The sequence below is a fragment of the Pantherophis guttatus genome, chromosome 4, assembly GCF_059756535.1.
Source record: "Pantherophis guttatus breed Tessera chromosome 4, ASM5975653v1, whole genome shotgun sequence".
Taxonomy (NCBI): Eukaryota; Metazoa; Chordata; class Lepidosauria; order Squamata; family Colubridae; genus Pantherophis; species Pantherophis guttatus.
This window is the reverse complement of record NC_142066.1, coordinates 134,350,831-134,372,576: the sequence shown is the minus strand read 5'-3', so window position 1 is coordinate 134,372,576 and position 21,746 is coordinate 134,350,831. Positions and strand designations below refer to the sequence as shown.

The window sequence follows — 21,746 nt, the reverse complement described above, 5'->3', positions numbered from 1 at the left end:
CCCAGAACAAATACAGGGTAAAAACATTTAACAAACCTTAATAAAAAATCCCACAAACTAACTATCTATAGATTTATCTATCACTTGTACTTTAACTCTCCTTGTTCAAAACAAAATATAACTTTTCTTGCTTAAAGGTAGTTAAACAAAACCAACTTGTTCCTCCACAGAATAACATTAATGTTAAGTTTATCATCCAAAAGAAAGTTTCTTTTTTTAATCCATTACTTGAAGTAATTTTTAGATATAATCCATCCAATCATAATCATACAGACCATATCCTTAATAAAAATTAATCATGTCTTACAATCACCTCCACAGAATAATATTAATGTATATAACCTTAAATTTAACATAATCCATCTAATCATAAGTAAAAAAATTTCAAAACCATACAAATCATATCCTTAATAAAAATTAATCATGTCTTGAATACCAATACAATTATAAAAATTCACATTTATATAACAGTTGAAACATCCAGTCATAAGTAAAAAATTTATTTTCAAAACCAAACAAATCATATCCTTAATAAAAATCTTGAATACCAATACAATCATTCACCATGTTATCCTGCCTAACAAAGAGGGATAAAATTCTTCCATTTCCATTTCCCCCTAGTTTTTTTCCGAGCCTTCTTCTTCCGCTTTATTCCACCATCTTTTATTTCTACAAGCTTTTGTGTATTCAGCTGTAATTTTATCTTCCAGTCCTGTGCAACTCGCAAAGTAATTCCTTTTAAGAAACACACCTCTTTAGTTAGGATTAAAAGTCCATTTTTATAAAGAAATTGTAATTTCTAATTCTTCTTGATATCTTGAAAATGAAAGCTTCTCCCAGCACTTTTCCTCTCATCTGCATCAAAACCTCTGGATAGATCTCACTCCATATCTCCGGATTAACCTCCTTCAAGCCCATCAGCTTATTCATAATTTGAGAAACATCCTTTCCATGTTCCTCAGGCGCTCTAACTTGAATTACTTCTTCTTCCTCCTCTTTCAACATTGCAACTTTATTATCAATTTGAGTAATAAACTTCTCAAAGATCTCATCCAGTCTTTCCGTAAATGATTTTTGCCATGCTTCCAAAAAATCCACTGTCAGTGTTTGTACACTTGCTGAATTCTGTGCTGAGAAACCTCCATTCTCTTCAAAAATCTTTGCCTCTGCCATCTTTTCTTATGCTGCAAACTTAAATTCCTTCTTCATTCAGCAAAGCTTCAAAGTACTGACAGCTATAACGACCTTAACAAGCGCAAACAAGCTTTAACAATCACTTTCTTCTTAAACTTCCGTTCTCTATCAGCGCTATTTTGGATCTCTTTAAAACTTTCACTCGAATCCGAAAGGACTCATTATTCATCAGAGTTAAAGGAAAGAAAAATACTTGCGAGAAGCTCTCCTGTTTTGTTCTGCCTGCGTAAAAATCAATCCTTGAAATCACTTGTTTCGCAGGGATGGTCACGGCGCCTTGTTCCGTCAGAGATGGAATCCCGAGTCTGGAGCTGCTTTCCAGGCGTTTGGGATTAATCCTGGAGATTTAGGGGGGCTCTACCCTATACACCTGAGCACTCACCTCCCCCTCTTTGCCCGAGGGGGAAGTTCCAGCCGCCAAAACGGCTGATTTACGCTGTTTTGGCGGTTTTACAATCCCGGGGTTAGGAGCTCATAAGGAGCTGCAGTGGCGCCGGTAGTGCCAGCGGAAGTCCCGGATCGTCAGAGCCTTTTGAAAGCATTTTTTTACATGGTTTTACATGTTAAAAATGGTTTTAAAAGTAAAAAAAAAATTGGCCACGCCCACCCAGTCACATTACCACCCCCCCCACCAAGCTATGCCCACAGAACCGGTAATAACAAATTTTAGATTTCACCACTGGTTCAGTGGTTCCGAGATCATGTCTGCCAACTGCTTCAAGCAATGTGGAATGTAATCCATCTGGTCCTGGAGGTTTGAACTCATCTAGAATAGACATCTCTTACCAATGCCTTGTCTATTTTCTGTGTTCCTGTTCCCATAATGTTGTGTTTCGTAGGCTGGATTATGTTTTCCTTTTATGTGAATACAGCTACAAAGAGGGAATTGAAAAGTTCTGCTTTCTCTCTGCTCATCACCTTCTTGCCATCTTAACCCCTTAGTGGATCCATCATTTCTGAGCAAACCAAAATCTGCTAGATTCAATTTGCAATCCTCCCCAAAGAATGATCCTAAATAAGATTCAAGTGACTGAGATGCTATGCTACTATCTGGCAGGTAGTTTTTGACATGTGTGTGAAGCTGCCCCTCTATCTCCCCAACTTTACCCACGTTTAAAGGTTCCCTTCTTCAGATTCTACAAGATTCTGTCTCACCATGTCTCCCTGTCATCTGTGATTGGACATACAAAGAATTTGTCTTGGTGCAAATAAAAGGAAAGATACATTCATCAAGAATCATAAGGTACAACACCTATGACTATCATTAAGTGTTGTACTTTATGATTCTTGACGAATCTTTTATCTATACTGAGAGTATGCACCAAGACAAATTCCTTGTGTGTCCAATCACACTTGGCCAATAAAGAATTCTATTCTATTCTGTTCTGTTTTATTGTTAGAAGGAGATGAGGAAAGGAATTTGTGAGCCTTTGTTCTAATTGCCGGAAGGCTGCAGCAACTTTCTTTGTGCTTGAAAAGTTTAAAACTTTATTCAGATTTACTCTGCAGCTTGTCTCAAGAAATAGTGAACCGTGCACGTGCCTGGTTATCACCAGCACACAGCCTTAAATCATCAACTCACTGAATCTACTGCCTCTAAAGTCTGCAGCCAAAGTATTTCCAGGCTTCTCCCCCAATAAACAAATTGAGGAATGCAAAACAAAACCTCCTCTACAACCCAGCAGAAAGTGAAGAAGCGATAAGAAAAGAAATAATTACAGTAACCTCATTAGTGGCTATTTCTCCAGCAGCCTGTAATCTTAACTTTTATTCAACAATTGCAATCCTTTTTGCTACTTGTCCAAGAGGGATCTGCTTAGAGAGGGCTGTTTTTGTCTCTCTTCCAAGTGGGATGATTCAGTCTTTTAATTCAACTTTCTGGAACTGAATTCACGCTCTGCCGCAGCACTATAAAAAATCATAACCCAGCACCCCATTCTCATGCTCAGAGCACCACTGCTCCAACATGGAGCATTTTTAATGCTAAAACTGCTAATAAAATGTTTCTCACACATTTTCATTCTAACCAGGGGCTTATGGGGGGGGGGAGACAGGAATTGTTTTGTGCAATCCCCCCCCCCCCCCGATAGCCTGCCTGAGCACTGTTTTACATTTCCTTCCTTGCCTAGAGCAGCTTAGGCAATTTCATTGCGTGAGACAATAGGAAAAAGGGAGCTTGAACAGACAGTGGGAATTCAGTTTTCTATTCGACACAAGAGGATTCTCACTCACTACTCCAAAGTCAAATTTCTCTTTGCTTTCAGGATACTTTTGGTCTTTGCTCAGATCACTTCCAGGGGTGGCTGAGAATTGGAAGAAGAAGGACACATTCACTCGACAAACTTCCCTAGCCAAAGACTTTTAGGCAAAGACTGTTGCCTTATACATACTTCTATAGAACACAGGTATACCTAAAGAGCCTTGGTGGTGCAGCGAACTAAGTGCTGTTATGTAGCACTTAGTTGCCAGCTGCCTGTAATTAGTGCGAGTTCAAATCTCACCAGGCTCAAGGTTGACTCAGCCTTCCATCCTTCCGAGGTAGGAAAATTGAGGACCCGGATTGGGGGGTCAAAAGCCCTAATAAACAGGTATATACAAAAGAATGAAGGCTATTGCTATAAGTGCATTGTAAGCCGCCCTGAGTTTTCAGAGAAGGGCGGCATATAAATTGAACTAATAAATAAATAAATAATAAATACATAACTTTGACAGGTTTATGGATAGAAATGTAAAAAAAAAACAAAAAAACAAGCTAGAAACAAATAAAATGGTGAAGTGGTACACAACCTGAAAGCAAGAAGTCTATGACTTATTGTAGTGATAAAGCTTGCTGGTTTTTGTCAGGCTGCAAACACTAACTGTGGAAAACACTGGACATCTGCTTACCTTTCATGAATAATTTACCACCCTAGAAAATAGACATATTTACTATAAACAGTGGAACAACAAAGCAAGCATGCTCATTTATAAGGCAGAAAACTAGTATGAGATGCTAATATGACCTTAGTGAAGCTTATCAAATGTCATTGACATTGTTTTCCCAAGTCATTTTGATAACAATCCGCTCAGACAATTAATTGTATCTTTTTAAGGGATTAGGTCAAGAATGCCAAATGTGACAAATAAGAAAACTGAAATCCAGTTTTTTAGTAATTGTAAGGCACACTATTTATTTTTATTTATTGTTTAGCTAGATTGCAGTCTATCTTGCAACATTTTTTCCCATGTGTCTTGCAAGAAGTTTCAAAAGTATGACTTAGAATGAAATACATTTAAACACTTAAAAGTACAACTAATTTCATCAGATGACAGAAAAAGCATGACATAAGTGTTAATATGTTGGGAAATTTACTTTGCCTGGAATGTAGAACTAAGATTATTTTTGTCATCTAGGCAAATGACTTATATTTGATCCTTTTTGTGAGCTCACCAACTTGAGGATCCTTATAGAATGGAAATGGGGAATATCTAATAAATTCACTGACACTATTGAATAAATTATAATGCAGGAATGGGAAACTCAGACAGCATATGACCTCAGCATTTTATCTGTGGTCCTCCCACACTTAGGGTCTATGGTAAATCTGCTGAAAGGCAGTAGCAAAATGTTTCTTTTTAGCAATGAACAGAACGTTTTTCTGAGGCATGTCCTGCTTATTCCAGCCTCAACATTTCTTAATCATGTGAAAACAATTATTTCCAGAACAGGGGAGGATTGCACATCCTGCTATAATCTTTGCTACCCAATACACCTCTGATAATGTTTTCCACATCAACAATGTAAAAATAGAAAGGAATAAGATATTCCTTCCATTCAAATATCTCCTTGTTTTGGAAACTAAAAATAATAATAATCACACAATCAACAGTTACATAATCCCATTAAAATCTCACCCTTTTTCTAAGTCAAATCAAAATATACCTTTTACACTTCCTAAAGAGTTGGTTTCTTTGTCTGCTCTATCTAGTCAGGCTGACAATGAATGTTTGTATGTACCCTTACATACGAAGGCTCTCTTGCTGTGGACAATCACTCTGCACTCATGGAAGGATGTAATAGTATATGGGAAAGATCTTGGGAGATGTGGGGGAAGAGATGCTGCCTAGGGAATGGTTAGATAAGAAACAACATAGCCCATAGCTGCTAGCTGGTGAGCAAGAGCTCAAAGGAACATTACCTAAGTTCTCAGGCTGTAAAGGTTAATGTGGAAGAGTTGTACTTTCAGACATTCATGACACTATTAATGTAGTATTACAATAAACTAAAATTACTTTATCTGGTTTCTTATTTGGTCTACCTGGCAAAGCTGTCAAAGAACAACAAAATAATATGCCTCAGTATTTCTAAATGAGGTTTGATGGCAACGACACAGATTATAATTCTGCAGAAAACTGGACACTTGGTGCCCATTTATACCATAATATATTTAAAAGTATTTTTATGTGTGTGCGTGCATATATACGCATCAACTTCAACAATTTAAGTTTTTTAAAAATAATTTTGCATTGTATACAATTTTGCATTGTATACACACATACAAATACAGTATTTAAAAATGTATAATAATCACAATATATATTATGTTTAAATAATATACAAAAATAATTCACTAGTTGTAGAATACTTTCTACATTAAATTAGAAATTTAAGGTCCAAGTACTAATAAAACAATACTACTAATAATCTCAAAAATCATTACATATAAGTGTGTGATACAGATATGAAAATATGTTCAACAAACCATACAATCTAGGAGCCACTACAAGCTATTTAAATAAATAAATAAACGTAATAGCCGGGGTGGCGGTGGATATCCCCAGGCTTATGGTCATGGGGGATTTCAACCTGCCATCTGTCGGTGAAACGTCAGAGGCAGCTCAGGAGTTCATGGCTTCCATGACGGCCATGGACCTGATCCAGTTAGTCCAAGGCCCTACTCCAAGGTCCAGACACACTCTGGACCTGATTTTTGTCTCTGGTCAGTGGCTAAATAATCTAGAAATAGGGGATATAGTCATCAAGCCCTTGTCATGGTCAGATCATTCACTCCTTCAACTAGACTTTCGAGTTGCTACCCTCCGCCGCAGGGAGACGGAACCGACTAGGTGGTTCCATCACAGGCGCCTGATGGATCCGGATAGGTTCCTGAAGGAGCTTGGGCCATTCCCTGAGGCTCTGGCTCACGACTCGACTGAAGAACTGGTGGCCACCTGGGATAGGGCGGCCGCTGGAGCTTTGGACCGCGTCGTGCCTTTGCGGCCTCTGAGCTGGTGCCAATCCCAATTGGCTCCCTGGTTCTCTGAGGAGCTGACGGAGATGAAGCGCCGGAAAAGATGCCTGGAGAGCGGTTGGAGGGCCAGCCGTTCCGAAGCTGACCGAACACTGGTGAGGTCTCATATTAAGATCTACCTAGTGGCGATAAGAGCGGCAAAATCTAATTATTTTTACGCTCTTATTGCATCTGCAGATAACTGCCCAGCCTCCCTGTTTAGGATGACCCGCTCCCAATTCATTTGGGAGCGTGGAAAGACCCCTTGCAGGGTAAGGCTGAGGATTTTGTGCAATATCTGTGTGACAAAATCGCTCAGATTCGGGAAGGCTTGGACTCCAACTGGGTAGGTTCAGATGGGGTGATGGAGGTAGGTCTTGAGAGTGTTATCTGGGAGGAGTTTGACCCTGTGACTCCCGAGGATGTGGACAGGATTCTGGGTAGGCTTAGCGCTGCCACGTTTATTGGACCTGTGTCCCTCCTGGTTGGTGCTGGCGATCACACGAGGCTGGCTCCAGGAGATTATTAACGCTTTTCTGAGTGAGGGTTTCTTCCCCTCCGCCTTGAAAGAGGCAGTGGTGAGACCCCTCCTCAAGAAGCCTTCCCTGGACCTGGCTGTACTAGCGAACTATCGTCCAGTCTCCAACCTTCGCTTTGCGGCGAAGGTTGTTGAGAGTGTGGTGGCGCGACAACTTCCCCAGTACCTGGATGAAGCTGTTTATCTAGATCCGTACCAGTCGGACTTCAGGCCTGGGTACAGCACAGAAATGGCATTGGTCACATTGGTTGATGATCTCTGGAGGGCTCGGGACAGGGGTTGTTCCTCTGTCCTGGTCCTATTAGACCTCTCAGCGACTTTTGATACCGTCGACCATGGTATCATGCTGCGCCGGTTGGAGGGGTTAGGAATAGGGGGCACCGTGTTGCGGTGGTTCTCCTCCTTCCTCTCTGACCGTATGCAGTCTGTGTTGGCAGGGTGGCAGAGGTCAACTTCGAGGCGCCTTGTTTGTGGGGTGCCTCAAGGGTCAGTCCTCTTGCCCCTACTGTTCAACATTTATGTGAAGCCGCTCGGTGAGATCATCCGTGGTTTTGGGATGAAGTTCCATCAGTACGCTGATGATACTCAGTGTACATCTCTACCCCGGACCACCCCAATGATGCCTTTGACGTGATGTCCCGGTGCCTGGAGGCCATGCAGATCTGGATGGGGAGAAACAGGCTCAGACTCAACCCCTCCAAGACCGAGTGGCTGTGGTTTCTGGCATCCGGTTATAGCCAGCTGGTTCCATTGCTGACTATTGGGGGTGAGATCTTAGCTCCCTCAGAGAGGGCTCGTAGCTTGGGTGTCCTCCTGGATGCGTGGCTGTCTCTAGAAGATCATGTGACGGCTGTGGCCAGGAGGGCTTTTTATCAGGTTCGACTGATTCACCATTGCGTCACTTTCTGGATCGGGACTCCTTGTGCACGGTCACTCATGCCCTCATTACTTCCCGTCTGGATTACTGTAACATTCTCTACACGGGGCTCCCCTTGAAGAGCACCCGGAGGCTCCAACTGGTCCAGAATGCGGCCGCACGGGTGGTTATGGAAGCGACACGGTGCTCCCATGTAACATCACTCCTGTGCGAGCTGCACTGGCTTCAGGTGGTCTTCTGGGTGCAATTCAAGGTGTTGGTTACCATCTTTAGAGCGCTCCATGGCTTAGGACCTGGGTACTTGCGAGATCACCTTCTGCTACCGATAGCCTCCCACCGGCCAGTGCGCTCCCACAGAGAGGGACTCCTCAGGGTACCGTCGGTCAAACAATGTCGACTGGTGACACCCAGGGGGAGAGCCTTCTCTGTGGGGGCACCCGCCCTCTGGAATGAATTGCCCCCGGAGATACGGATGATCCCTGACTTGCGCACTTTTCGCCGTGCCCTCAAGACGTTATTGTTCCAACAAGCTGGGTTGGCCTAAACATTAATTTTAATGGGTTGTTTTTGTTTTAATGACGTCGGGGCCAAATTATTTAATGTGTTTTTAAATTGTTTTTTAAATTTTATATGGGTACTTGTTTTATCTTTGGCTGTGCACCGCCCTGAGTCCTTCGGGAGATTAAAAATTAGATTAAATAAATGAATAAATAAATAAATACACAAACAAACAAATAAATACACGAAACCTATCAGACCACTCTGGATCTAATGTGTCAACCTACCGGCTTAGATATAGAAAAGTAGTAAACTGTAGGAGGAAAAAATAATCTCCAGTCCCCTTCTCGTTTAGTGGCAAGAGGAAAGGTTCCATCAGTGCAAGAATTAGGACTATAAAACATTAATTGCAAAGGAAAGATGATTTCTGCAATATGCTATTAAATATTAACTTGCTATTTCAGTGTTGACAACATTATTTGAAATGTGCTACTATTCCTGCCAATAAAATGTTGAATACTGAACAGAAAGAAAATTCTATAAAATGGCATGGAAACATTCAACAATACAAGAGACCACCTACAAAATCTGTAACATTTAATAGTGTTCAAATCAATTAATTGCCAGGAATTCATTTACACTGAGGAAGAAAGGAAATATTTAAAATGCACTTACAGGTGAGCTTGTTGTGACTGAGAACCAGCTGTGTGATGTGAGACAGACTGACTGTAAAAAAAAGAAAAAATAGCCCACATTATAATTACAAAGCAGAAAGTACCTAAAAAGAACAGATTGGAACTTATTCTTACATAGTTTCCTAGCAAGATTTACACACAAAACATTGTAGACTTTCCCTAAAGACCTAGTTAGTGAGGTAAGTTTGTCTAAGTCTATAACACTTTTCATAGAATTAGGTTGCTTTGCAAAATATGATTTTAAAGTTTTGAATTATGACTCATTACAGAAGCAATACCCAAGTTTTATTTTATTCGGTATCTTTTTAAAAACATATTTAATTAAAATGCTCTATAGATATATATTTGTCTTAAGTAAATGTTCTGTATAGGTTTGTATATGATTTATTTCATATTAAAGTTCACCTAGGTAAAAAAGTAGATTGGCTATATTTCAAAGACTCAATTGGTTCACAAAGAATGAATAAATGTAGCAATAATTATCTAACCTTCAGAGGAAGTATGCATTTGTGTTGGACTCCGGGGAAGGGAGATGAAGAGGAAAACAGTAATAATGGTGAAAAATAATAAAGCAAACGATGGTGATTTAACTATGTGTTTATAAAGCAACTTAAAAACTAATTAAATATAAGACGATAACATTAAAGACAGGATGCTTTAATATGCTCATATACTTAAGCAGGCTTCAATTGATGTTAACTTGACATTTGTGCCTTTCAGGATACTGCCAACAGGTTGCAAAAGAATAAATTATCATTATCCATTGTATTATATATATATATAAGAAAACTATTTTGCATTCTTGGCAACTTAAAACATTTTTGAAGACAGAATTTGCATGCTTGGAGAAAAATATTTCCAACTAACTCTCAATTAAATGATTAATCCCTAAAATAAAAAATAGAATAACAGCAAGATTGAATTATAAGGAAGAAAAAAATGTAATTGGAATTACTGAAGAACTTCTTTATTAGGTAAACCATAATAAAATGTGCCATCAGATCCACAAGATGGCACCCTAGTTTCGTTTTTAATTCATAACATTGAGAAAGGAAGAGTTTATACTATCACTGTAAATTTCATATAGATTAGGGGGAAAAAACCAGAGGAGAAAATGACATATTCCCATCTTTAAAAAAAAAAAAGTATAGCTGAAGTCTATGTCAACTTGCTTTAATTTTTTTAAAAAATATGTTTTCAATGCCTTAAATAAGAAAATGAATGAAAAAAACTATTGAAAAATATCCAGTTCAAAGACACGTCATAATGCATATTTATTTTCCTTCCTTTTCAGAAATAACAAAATACAAGCCTTACTGGACTGTTTCAACCTCTGCTTTTCCCAGTTTTTGCTTATGTACATATTTACATTCATAGTCCATTCACACATTTAAAAGTAAGCAATTACTTTTAATCAAAGAATAATATTTCTTCCAATAGTACTAATCCCCTGAATTTTGAACTGAACAAGGTTTATTTGGAGCCTTCATTAAGCCATTGCTATTCTCCTGACAATCCTTCAAAGTAGACCAGATCATTGCCTGATCATACTCCACGGGATGATCAAACTATACCTTACTATTACAGGGGTCCCCAAGCTTGGCAGCTTTAAGACTTGTGGACTTCAACTTCCAGAATTCTCCAGCCAGCATAGCATAGAATTCTGGGAATTGAAGTCCACAAGTCTTAAAACTGCCAAGTTTGAGGACCCCTGCCTTACTATAACAGATTTCTGAAAGTGTCATTCCAAATCTCTGACTCCCATCCTAAGAGTTAAAGAATGTTTCTATCCTCTGATTACAAATTTTTATTTTTTTAATAAAATAACATAAAAATCTTTAATAATAAGTTTTATTTTTTAAAAAAATTGCTTCAAAGTCATGACCCTGACTCTATGTACCACCTTTTCAGCTATCATTATGTCAAAATAACAAGCAACCATATATATTACGATTAGATGTTGGGTTATTTTAATTATTAGAAAATTCTGGAATATATATTTATTATAGTATTTTTGTTAAAAAATGATGGGAAAGCTTATAACTATTTGTAGGCTCATTATGTAAAGGGAGGAGAATCTATAGTTTGTTGGTTGGTTTATTTATTTTTCAGCATCCAGCTGGGGATGATTCTTTATGTTCAATGTTTGATATATTTTACATTTGGCTTTTTTTTTTCCTTTTCCTTTTTTTGGTACACAAGTTTTTTTTTTTTTTCATTGCTAGTGTTGAATGTACGTTTTTATGTTTTTCTATTTTATTCTAATTGATAAATGAAAATAACTATGTTAAAAAATGAGAATTACTCATTTCAAAACTCAATCGCTGAAATTAATAAAAAAAGAGAAAAGATCAGTATATACTAGCCTTGGATTTATGAGTCTCTTGCCATAGTGGCTGAGGATAATAGAGAAGACATTCTATTGAGGAATATTTTCTCTATTATCCTCAGCCACTATGGCAAGAGGTAATGGACCTACAGTTTAACATTTGGGATGCATGATTGGGAAGGACTCATTAGACATTTTTTTTCCTTTTAAAACAGTCCTCTCTCAAATGATTGCTGTTAATGTTAAGAAAAAAATCTTCCTTTTGTAGATTATAAAGCCATGTGAAGCTTTGATAAAAAAAAGCGGTTACTCAAACTACAACAAACAGGAATGAGATTAAGACCCAGGATATGCATTTGCCACATGATTGTGTTAAATAAAGAAAGGAACTGCATTAACAGGGACTTGCCTGGATGGGGCATAAAACTCTTACTTCCAAACTGAATCTGTTTTCCAATAAAATTAGAATCTATATTTAAAAATGATAGTTATAGCATCCATGAACTATTCTGGAGTAATTTTTTTATAAAAAAAATAACCAGCAAATAATGTTTGTCTACAAATGCAATTATGTATTTATTTTTAAATAGCAAAAATAAATCCTTTGCTGCTGAGACTTGTGTAAAAAGTTTGCCAGGGAAGCATGCCATAGAAGACTTACCTTTATGTACTTGGTTTATTTAATTGACATCATTTATTATTCTATTTGATCATAAGTCATAGAATTCAATTTAAAGGAGGCTTTACTTTTTCTTAGTACTAAACAGCCTGATGAAAGGGAAAATACACACACACACAAAATTGAATATATAAAGAAAATATCACACACACACATTTAAACACTGCATTTTTTGCTTCTATTTACACATCCCAATTCTCATAAGTAATCATGTTATTAATCAGTGTTTGTTTTACTGTAAAGTGTCATTTTTTTCCCCATTTAGTGAGCTTTTACTAACTTCACATGCTACAGGAAACTGAATTATGCTTTTTCACAATCCAGGATGTAATCCACAATCCACATGTGATCTATAAATAGACCACCTATGGCCTATTTAGTTTTACTTTTAAAAAAGATGCAGTCAATTATGCATTGGAAATAAAAATTTGCATGATATAGAAAATCATGCAATCTAACCTTCATTTTCAATGTGAATATTTTATGTACTTTTGCCCCTAGAAATAATGTTTTAAATTATGCTGAACTAATCAGTATAACCTTATACATTCTCATTCAGATACAAAATATACTGAATTCAATAGCTTTGATTTTCTAATAAATATATATAAAATTGTACATTATATGTTAGCATTTTCAGATACTAACATCCTGATAACAATTTTTAAATGTCAGGGCAGTTTACTTTGGAAACAGTCTTAAAAGTTGTGTTTGGTAAATTTTTTCTTTTGTTTCTTTCCTGTCTTAAAACTGCAACAGTAATTAAACCATGGGGGGAAAAAATCTAAACCAGGGGTGTCAAACTCGCGTTGTCACGGCAGAGTCAGGGGACTTTTTTCCCCTTCGCTAAACCGGGGCCAGCCCGTGGGCTTGACAGCCCTGAACTAAGCATTGTAATTTCTGCTGTTTCTTCAGCTCAAGCTGAAGATAACTGTACCTGAAAATGAATCAGTACGTTCTGCTTTAGGATTTATCTTTAAACATCTGAGAAATTTTTGATGTTGTTTTAATTCTCTTTTGAGAATTAGTTAACTCTTTTTTCATGTGGTTTAGATATTGGCTACAACTACTATCTAATTAACCAAATGCCACAATGGGAGCTGAAGTGCAGCAGCTGCCTAATAAACTGCCTTATACTGAACTAATAAATAACTTAAACATCTTTGGCATTATTAAACAATATTATAATTTCTGATTGGATAATTTAATGTTTCAAACAAAGGGAACTCCTGAGACAGGTGTTGCGCTTCACTAATGTCACATCATGAAAAAGAAAGCCTCTTACAACAGCACTGAATTAATTATAAGATAATTAGCATAGAGTTAAAATTTGTCTGTCTCTGAAGATTCAGGGATAGGTTACTAAGCCACAAAAGATTTTTTTCATCCTGATTTCTCTACAATCAGGAGAAACATTACTAATTTATGTAATAGTCACAGAATATACTATGAAATAAGATTAAAGAACAGTCTTAGACAATAGTATTTTTCAGTCCTTAAATCCTTAGCACCAATAGAAGTAAAACATGAAATTATTCTGTCAAGAAACTGATGTATTCCTGTCCTTTAGAACAGGGGTCCCCAACCTTTTGGACCTCAGGGACCACCAAGTTCAAAATTTTAAATCCCACAGACCACTAATACGAATCCAGTGCGCTGCTTGCTGAAGCGCCTGGACTCCCAGTAATGGGATGTGGTCCTTCAGGCACTCTCCTTCCTCTCTCTCTCTCTTTCTCTCTCTCTCCCTCTCTCTTTCTTTTCCCCCTTCTCTTTCTCTCTCTTCCACTCATTCCCTCTCATTCTCTCTCTGATTGTGGTGGCCCATCAGTGGCCTGTGCAGATTGTAGCTGATTCTGACAATGAGGAGGCTGGTGTGGTGCTGCGTCAACAGCCTGTGCAGCTAGAGTTGAGTCGGACAGTGAGGAGGCTGGAGAAGATGTGGTGCCAGAGGCAGGGGGCCTTCAGAACTTCCAGAAACTCCTTTAAGTGAAGATGAAGAGGAAGAGCCTCTTCTCAATGCACGGGCGCGCAAAGCTGCCAAAAGGCAGGAGTGGCTCCTCAGGAGGAGGTCTCCTCAAGAGTAAGGCTTGGGGCTAATTGGCCACTCCCTTAGCCTATTTAAGAAGGAACGCCACTTGCAACAAGCTGTAGAGAACAACTTTAGTTCACTCTCCTTCTAGTCTGCAAAATTGCTTCTGGGCTTTCTGCCAACTCTAGTAAGACTGTGATTACCTTATCTTAGAATTCTGGTAGGCTTTTAAGACAGTTCATTAACAGCCTTTGAATGATAAAGACTAAGTTATTTGAGAAAAATAAGCTTTGCATAGAGTTTGTGTGTGCTGCATTCTTTGGGGTCCCTAGCTGGGGTAGAACACTGATTCCCTCTCTGTCTCTTTCTCTTTCATTCTCTGTCTCTCTCTCATTCTTTCTCTCATTCTCTCTTTCATCTGTCTCTTTCTGTCTCTCATTCTGTCTCTGATTCTCTGTCTCTTTCATTCTCTCTTTCATTCTGTCTCTCTCTCTCATTGTCTCTTTCATTCTGTATCTTTCTGTCTCTCATTCGCTCTCTCATTCTCTCTGTCTCTCTCTCATTCTGTCTCTCTCTCTTTCTCTTTCATTCCCTCATTCTTTCTCTCCATTTCTCTTTCTGTCTCATCTCTCTCTCGCTCTCTTTCTCTCTATCCCCTCTCTTCCCCCTCTTTCCTCCCTTTTCTCTCTCTCTCTCATTCTTTTTCATTCTCTATCTCTCATTCATTCTCTCTCTCTTTCATTCTATCATTCTCTCTCTTTCATTCTCTCTCTGATTCTCTTTCTCTCTCTCATCTCATGGGCCAGCCAGTGTCTTGGGACTGAGAGGAAGTCAAGCATCTCCCCGAGAGACCGAGGTGCGCGGAGCACCAACAAATGCCAGAAGAAACGGCCGCGAGAGCCAGCAAGAGACGAAGCTTTGGTCCCGCTCTGGAACATGGAGCGAATCTCCATCCCCCGCCCGGTGAGGAGTGACTGGGAAGGGAGAGCGAGGGGCAGGGACAGCCACTGGTGGGTTCAGCCGACAGGAAGCAACAGCAGGGGGAAGAAACAGCCCGGGCTTGTCACCACCCGTTGCTTCGGCCCATCTGCACACCCCCTGGCCGATGAGGGCTGCACTGCAAAGTTGCAAGTTGCATGAAACTCCCTCTACAGTGGAGATTTACAGCCCCACCATGCCTGGCCAGCCCTATATTCCAGAGCTCTAGTCACAGGACTGGCCATTGCTTATCCCAGAGCAGTTCCTCCACTGAACCACCAAATTCTCATGGACTACCAGTGGTCGGCGGACCACCGTTTGGTGACCACTGTTTTAGAAGGTAGCAACAAATCAGATTACTGGTAGTTCTTGATTTACAAGCATTCGTTTAGTGATTGTTCGAAATTACAACAGCACTTTAAAAAGTGACATCATTTTTCACACTTACGACTGATGCAGCATCTCCATTGTCACGTGATCAGAATTGGCAACTGGCACATATTTATGACAGTTGCAGTGTCTCAAGATCATGTGATCACCTTTCGTGACCTTCTGACAAGCAAAAACAATGGGGAACCCAGATTCATTAACAACCATATGACTAACAACTGCAGTAATTAACAACTGTGGCAAAAAAAGTCATAAAATGAGCAAAATTCACTAACAATTGCTAACCAACACAAATTCTGGGCTCAATTGTGGTCCTAAGTGGAGCACTGCCTGTACTCATGAACATATAAACATGAACTATCAGAAAAATCACACATTATTTTATTGTATGACATGTCCTACCTTTCATTCTGAGACAGCATGTATACTTGAGTAGTTTTCCTCAGAAAACTTTCATTAATGTAATTTTGTAAAGAACACTATAGTACTTTAGTCAATTTGAATTTTTGTTAAGTCATCTAATAATTTACACTATTTAGATCTCAAAATTCTTGAACTATTTTTGTAAGTCATATGAAGAACATTCCTTTCTCTCATACCATTCTCCACAAATTTAGGATAACTGGTTCATTTAAAAGGTAAATTATTTTTGGGGGGAGGTGGAAATCAACCTTCATATCCGGATGTTAGAGTACAGTCAAAAGACAAAGTCAGCAATAGAATAGCAGCCAAGAGGGCACAAAAAGTATTGCTCTAAATATACAGAAATAGAACTATAAAATATGGAAAAGAGCAAAGAATGTGTTTTTTAAAAAATTCTGTTGTGAGTCACAAACAGCTTCCAATAGTTTATGTTGACTGATAAAAAAGCATCAAGACAGTAGAATAGTTCCTCTTCCATATCTGGTCACAGTTGTTTAGGGAGCAAGTTGTACAAATGCTGTACTGGAAAAGTCTGTTTACACAACACTGACTATCATCCCATGAGTTTACAGTTAAGTCTGAAAAAATAGCTCTGATGAAGTTATTTCTATCCAGTAATATCAAATTACTATATTTTCTTTACAAGTTCTCAATTTAGTACATAGCCAGCATGTACTGAGCCAAACTCTGCTTAGAGAGTATCTTGTTGGAATGGAAAAAGTCCTCTAACTCAAACTAATAATATGGATTTATACAGACTTTTTAGACTAAGGTGTGAAATCTTTTATGAAGCTGTAAGTCACATTTGGTTTGTGCATCATTTCTCACTATGAAACTAATATGGGAAAAGATGCTTGATGTTTTTTAGGGAAGTAATATGTGTGAACCGTGGCCTTCAGGTTGTGAATCTTTGAACTGTTTTTTTAAAAATAATCTCAAACAGATACTTATGGAATGAAATCATAGACCTAATTAGTCTGATGCATTCTTTTCCTTAATGGCCAACCAGATGTCCTTGGAAAATCATAAGCAAGGCGATGCAAAAAGTCTTATTTTCCTATTTTTCTGAAAGCCAGAGTCTGGGCACCTATTGCTTTGAATCTTAGAAGAAGTATAAAATCATCATAACTATTATTACTATTATTAACAGCAGTAAATATGTATCTACATACAAAGCATTCATATAAACATCAACCTAATCGTTATGCCTTGTGCAGTAATATATACTTACTGCCATATCACACTTGGGACCTATAAGTAAAGAAGTTTATTTATTTATACCGCATGTTGAATTCCTGGACAAATTAAGTTTTGAAACTTAGACTTCCTAGTTCTTTGCTATTGTGCAATAACAGCTCTTGAGACCAATTTACGAAAAGTGTGATCAAGAGGCAAAACTACACAATAAGATAAACCTATTATTCAAATGTATTAGACAATCAAAACGTTTTCCAACATTATGCTTGGAAGATAATCTGCACCTTACCTACCAAATCTTTATGGAAACATATTTATGCCTGCAGAAGTGATTAAACTTGCAAAGAGCAGCTAAATACTTACATAATCCAGGGATATCCAACATGTTTGATATGCCACGCTCACACATGTCCACTTCCAAAATATTTTTTTCCCTACTTTCCTCTACAATCTTTTTCAAGGATTTCGACATGGTTTAAACTGAAACAAACAGGGTACACTGTAGAATAAAAAATATAGTAATCACAACCAGCAAGCAGACATTTTTACTGTTAATTCCAATTACTTATCCCCAAAATGTGCAAGATTTTCCATGCTGAAAATTGCATTTGATAAAGCAAAAGAAATTTAATTTAATAAAAATTTAAATAGAAGTATATTAATTACATATGCATATTTATGTCTTATGCATTTAATAAGTTCCTTCTCTGATTAAACTATAATTTAAAAAATAGTAGCAAAGTTGAGAAATTGCATCCAAGGTTGCATCCACACTATCTTGGAGCCTCTTGATAAGCATTTCTCAGGTACTAAAAAGCCAAATGTGCTAAAAGTCCCTCGGGAGTTGGGCAGCATAGAAATGTGACAAAATAAATAAATAAATAAATAAATAAAAATAAATTAAAAAACCAGATATATTTTTTCTCTAATTATGTTTTCTCTAAGGAATCGATGCAGTTGATTACAACTACAGTAATCAATGCATTTTAACTAACTTTTAAAGTTGTCAAAGTACCTTAAATTTGCTTGCCTGAATGTACATATTATAGATGAATGGCTGCAAATCACAATGAGAGACCATCTGCTTTCCATAAAAACAGGCTTCCTCCATTTGCAATTAAAGTATCAAATAACAAGTGATGGAATCTACAAATGTACAATCAAATTCCCGAGCCTTCAGTTTTTCTCCAGAACATCCCATTTTTCTGCTCTATGTGTTTCAACAGCAACTGTCCAGAATAGGAAATGGTTTCAGCCCCAAAACATATAATCAGTCAAATATGATTTAGTCTATAAGGCACAATAATCAAAATATGATTTAACATGATGTATGGCCACAGTCATGTGGTATTTACACTTAGCCCACATAGTGAGTGGACATAATTGTTGAGAGTTGGATGACAAACAGGTTTTAATGTATGTATTATTTTTAGGTGGAGAAGAAACCTGAGGTAGGTTTAATAAAAGTAACTACTTTGAGGAAATATCTTAAACGTACCTGGGAGCCACTCAAGGATCCCTTATAAAAGTGGATGTAACTTTTCTGTCTCCTGGGACAACTCACACCAGTTTTGATTTCATCTCAATAGCCAACATCCAATCACGGGAGAGAAATAGTTAGAGAAAGAAGAAAAGAGGGGGGGAAAAAAAGGAAGGACTGCTGGAAGAGGTTGAAATCTCAGGACAGACTGGGAAGCATTTATAACAGAGTACGAACATGGCAAACCTCTTCACTAAATGCACGCCATATATCAACACCTAAAGGCAAAGAAGAGCATCACTTAAAGCCATACCTCTTAAGATCAACTGGCCATGATCTGTCCTATCATTGCCAGAAGAAGAGAGAAACATGGAAACTAACTTTACCCTTTAGAGAAAACATGTAAGATGCAACATGTATGTAAGTCAGGACTTTTGAAGAATGGGGCAAAACGGCAGAAATCCATAGGTTAAAACCATTTTTTCTCATCACAACAGCCAGGCATGGGGACAACTCTACCTGTTGAATACTGCCTGCTTATTACTGCTTGCTCTCTGGAAGGGAATTGTTTCTTGGGCGAGCCCACCGTTTTATGCTTCCAAAGCGGCCAAACCAACCCAAGACATTTCTCCAAGGGGGGGTGGGGGTGGATTGGAGATGCTCCGGTTTAAAGGGGGTGGGGGTGGGGAGGGGCAGAGCAACTCACCGCGAAGAGCGACCAGAAGATCGGAGGCACCAGACGTACGGAAGCAGCGCAGCCCCCGGATTTCAGTGCACACACCCTACACAAGGTCCGCCTCCCGCCGTCGGGTCCCGTCATTGCCTTCCTCGAAGTGCGCAGGCGCTTCGATACCCGGCGTCCGAAAAGGAGGGGGCTCGGGGAAGCCGAGCACGCTCCACTCCAAGTAAGGTGAATTGCCTGAGTGAGTGAAAGGCCCGCCCATCTCTCGGAATATGAGGCTGGCGGCTACCCAATCCCAAAGTTCCTTTGCCTTTGGCCGATGGCTATTGGTAGGAAGATCTCAAAAGCGGGCAAATGAGTTGAGGAACCGAGCGCCCTGCAGTTCTGCAGTTGGTAGACCCTGAAAACTTATTCTGGAGCGTGGAGCAAAAAAAAAAAAAAAAGATTGGCTCGTGCAAGAAAGAAGGACCCAGGAAAGCGAGGTGGGGGTGTAACATGGGGCAAATGGCAATGCATACAAACTGAACTCGACCTCTTTCCCTTACGCGCACCCTTATTTTACTTCGTATCTGCTAGCGTTAGGAATAGTTTTCAAACTGCCAAGATTGAGGAAGTTAGTATATCCGTGTTGGTGGGTATAAAACAGATATCCTAAAATTAAGAATGAACTTTGTATTTGCAAAGATTCATATTTAAGCCTCGTGTTGAATGTATGTGCATTTTTGAGAAGTTTTCCTGCAGCTTTAAAGCGTTCTGCTTTGGATTTTATCTAAGCTTGGTATCATCTCATATAAATATGAACCACACGGTGATAACTTCAAGTCAATTAACAATATATAACCCTATTTTTGCTTTCTCAGAAATGAGCCACGTTTATATTCAGTGGTTTTCCATGCGGGCTGGAAATGGTGCAGGGTGGACCGGAAAGAATTCAAGGCTCTATTGTGAAACTCACTGATTTGTGGCCAATCAAAATTATCTCAACTATCTCACAGCACTGTTGTGGGGATAATGCTAGGAAGCTAAAGATGGGGTGCAAATATTATTACTACTACTTGTTCTGGGAAGCTTAGTACAGGATGCCAACCAAAATGGCATGACACTGTTCTTAAATTGTGGGTATTCTTTTTTCTGTTCTTCATTATTTCAGTCCTGTCAGCAAGCAAGAGCAAGGCACAGGAGTGATTTCAGCAATGTTTCAGTATTGTAAGTATAATTACAGAAACTCAAGAGTATCTTGATATTCCATTCTGCCTCAACTAGATCAATATGAGATTATGTTGAGTATTTCTCATACTTTCTTCCTTCCCTGATTGAACAGTTTTTTCTGAAACTCCTCTCTTAATTGTTTGTTATTTAATTATTTCATTTCTTCTCTATTCTTAGAGCCAGATTTATACTCCATCACATTTTTGAGAAGAATGCCCCCACCCATCCTATGCTTTACTATTTTTAGTGGGGATAGTTTTAAAACTTTTTGACCTCAAGATGATATTCGGATTTCTTTTTTCTCTCTCCATCTTAGCCCTTTCTATATGCTTGTTGATACTCAGCCTAAAAGATTGCTGTCAGGGCTTTCTTTTATAAGTGAACATTTACATAATTAGTTCTAGTATTGATTATACTTTCTAGCTAATTTATATAAGGCAGAATGTAAACTACACACTCTACTACTTACATTCTATTCAATGTAAGCATAATAAGCTTAATGAATAAACTTATATAAAGACAATTTCTTACTGGCATTCACTTTTGCCTCTATGTCTGGAGATTCTCATTCATCCAGGTCATGGTTGTTCCAAAGGTGCTTTTTTTTCAAGAGGCAACTGGACTTTCTGGTTTTTCTTTGAAGACATTTTGCTTCTCACCCAAGAAGCTTCTTCAGCTCTGACTGAAAAAGCTTCTTGGATGAGAAGCGAAACGTCTTCAAAGAAACCAAAAAGACTAGTTGTCTCTTGAAAAAAGCACCTTTGGGTTTTGCCTGTATGATAACTTGATTATCATAGGACTTTTCTTCAAAGCGCTACTGCAAAAAAAAATCACAATTTAATTAGCGAACTTTAAATTTTTTTGCTAATGTATTGCTTAGAATCAATCATAGTTTCTAGCTTTATGTTTTACATTTTGGTTGAATAAAATATCATTTTATTTATTTTATTTTATTTATTTTTGTCAAGCATATATTAGCAGATACAAGTATAAACATGATTATGAATACATGGAATGGATACGAATAAAAGGGAACATTAGGACTGGGATGGTAGGCACGCAGGTGCGCTTATGCATGCCCCTTAAAGACCTCTTAGGAATGGGGTGAGGTCTACAGTAGACAGTCTAAGGTTAAAATTTTGGGGCTTTGGGGAAGAAACCACAGAGTCAGGTAGTGCATTCCAGGCATTGACAACTCTGTTACTGAAGTCATATTTTCTGCAATCAGGTTTGGAGCGGTTTACCATAAGTTTGTATCTACTGTGTGCTCTTGTATTG

General features: G+C 38.3%; 1 protein-coding gene across 1 annotated transcript in view; it reads right to left on the bottom strand.

The window, feature by feature from the left end:
• The window catches only part of RSU1 (Ras suppressor protein 1), a 114,417-nt gene extending 94,891 nt beyond the window's left edge, over nucleotides 1-19,526 (bottom strand). The window contains exons 1-3 of the mRNA XM_034402610.3: nucleotides 19,284-19,526; nucleotides 17,461-17,596; nucleotides 9,053-9,103 (exon numbers count right to left, since the gene is read on the bottom strand). Coding sequence (XP_034258501.1) covers nucleotides 9,053-9,103; nucleotides 17,461-17,569 — 160 coding nt within the window. The 5' untranslated portion in view covers nucleotides 17,570-17,596; nucleotides 19,284-19,526. The remainder of the gene's footprint in view (nucleotides 1-9,052; nucleotides 9,104-17,460; nucleotides 17,597-19,283) is intronic.
• Nucleotides 19,527-21,746: the final 2,220 nt, after the last annotated feature.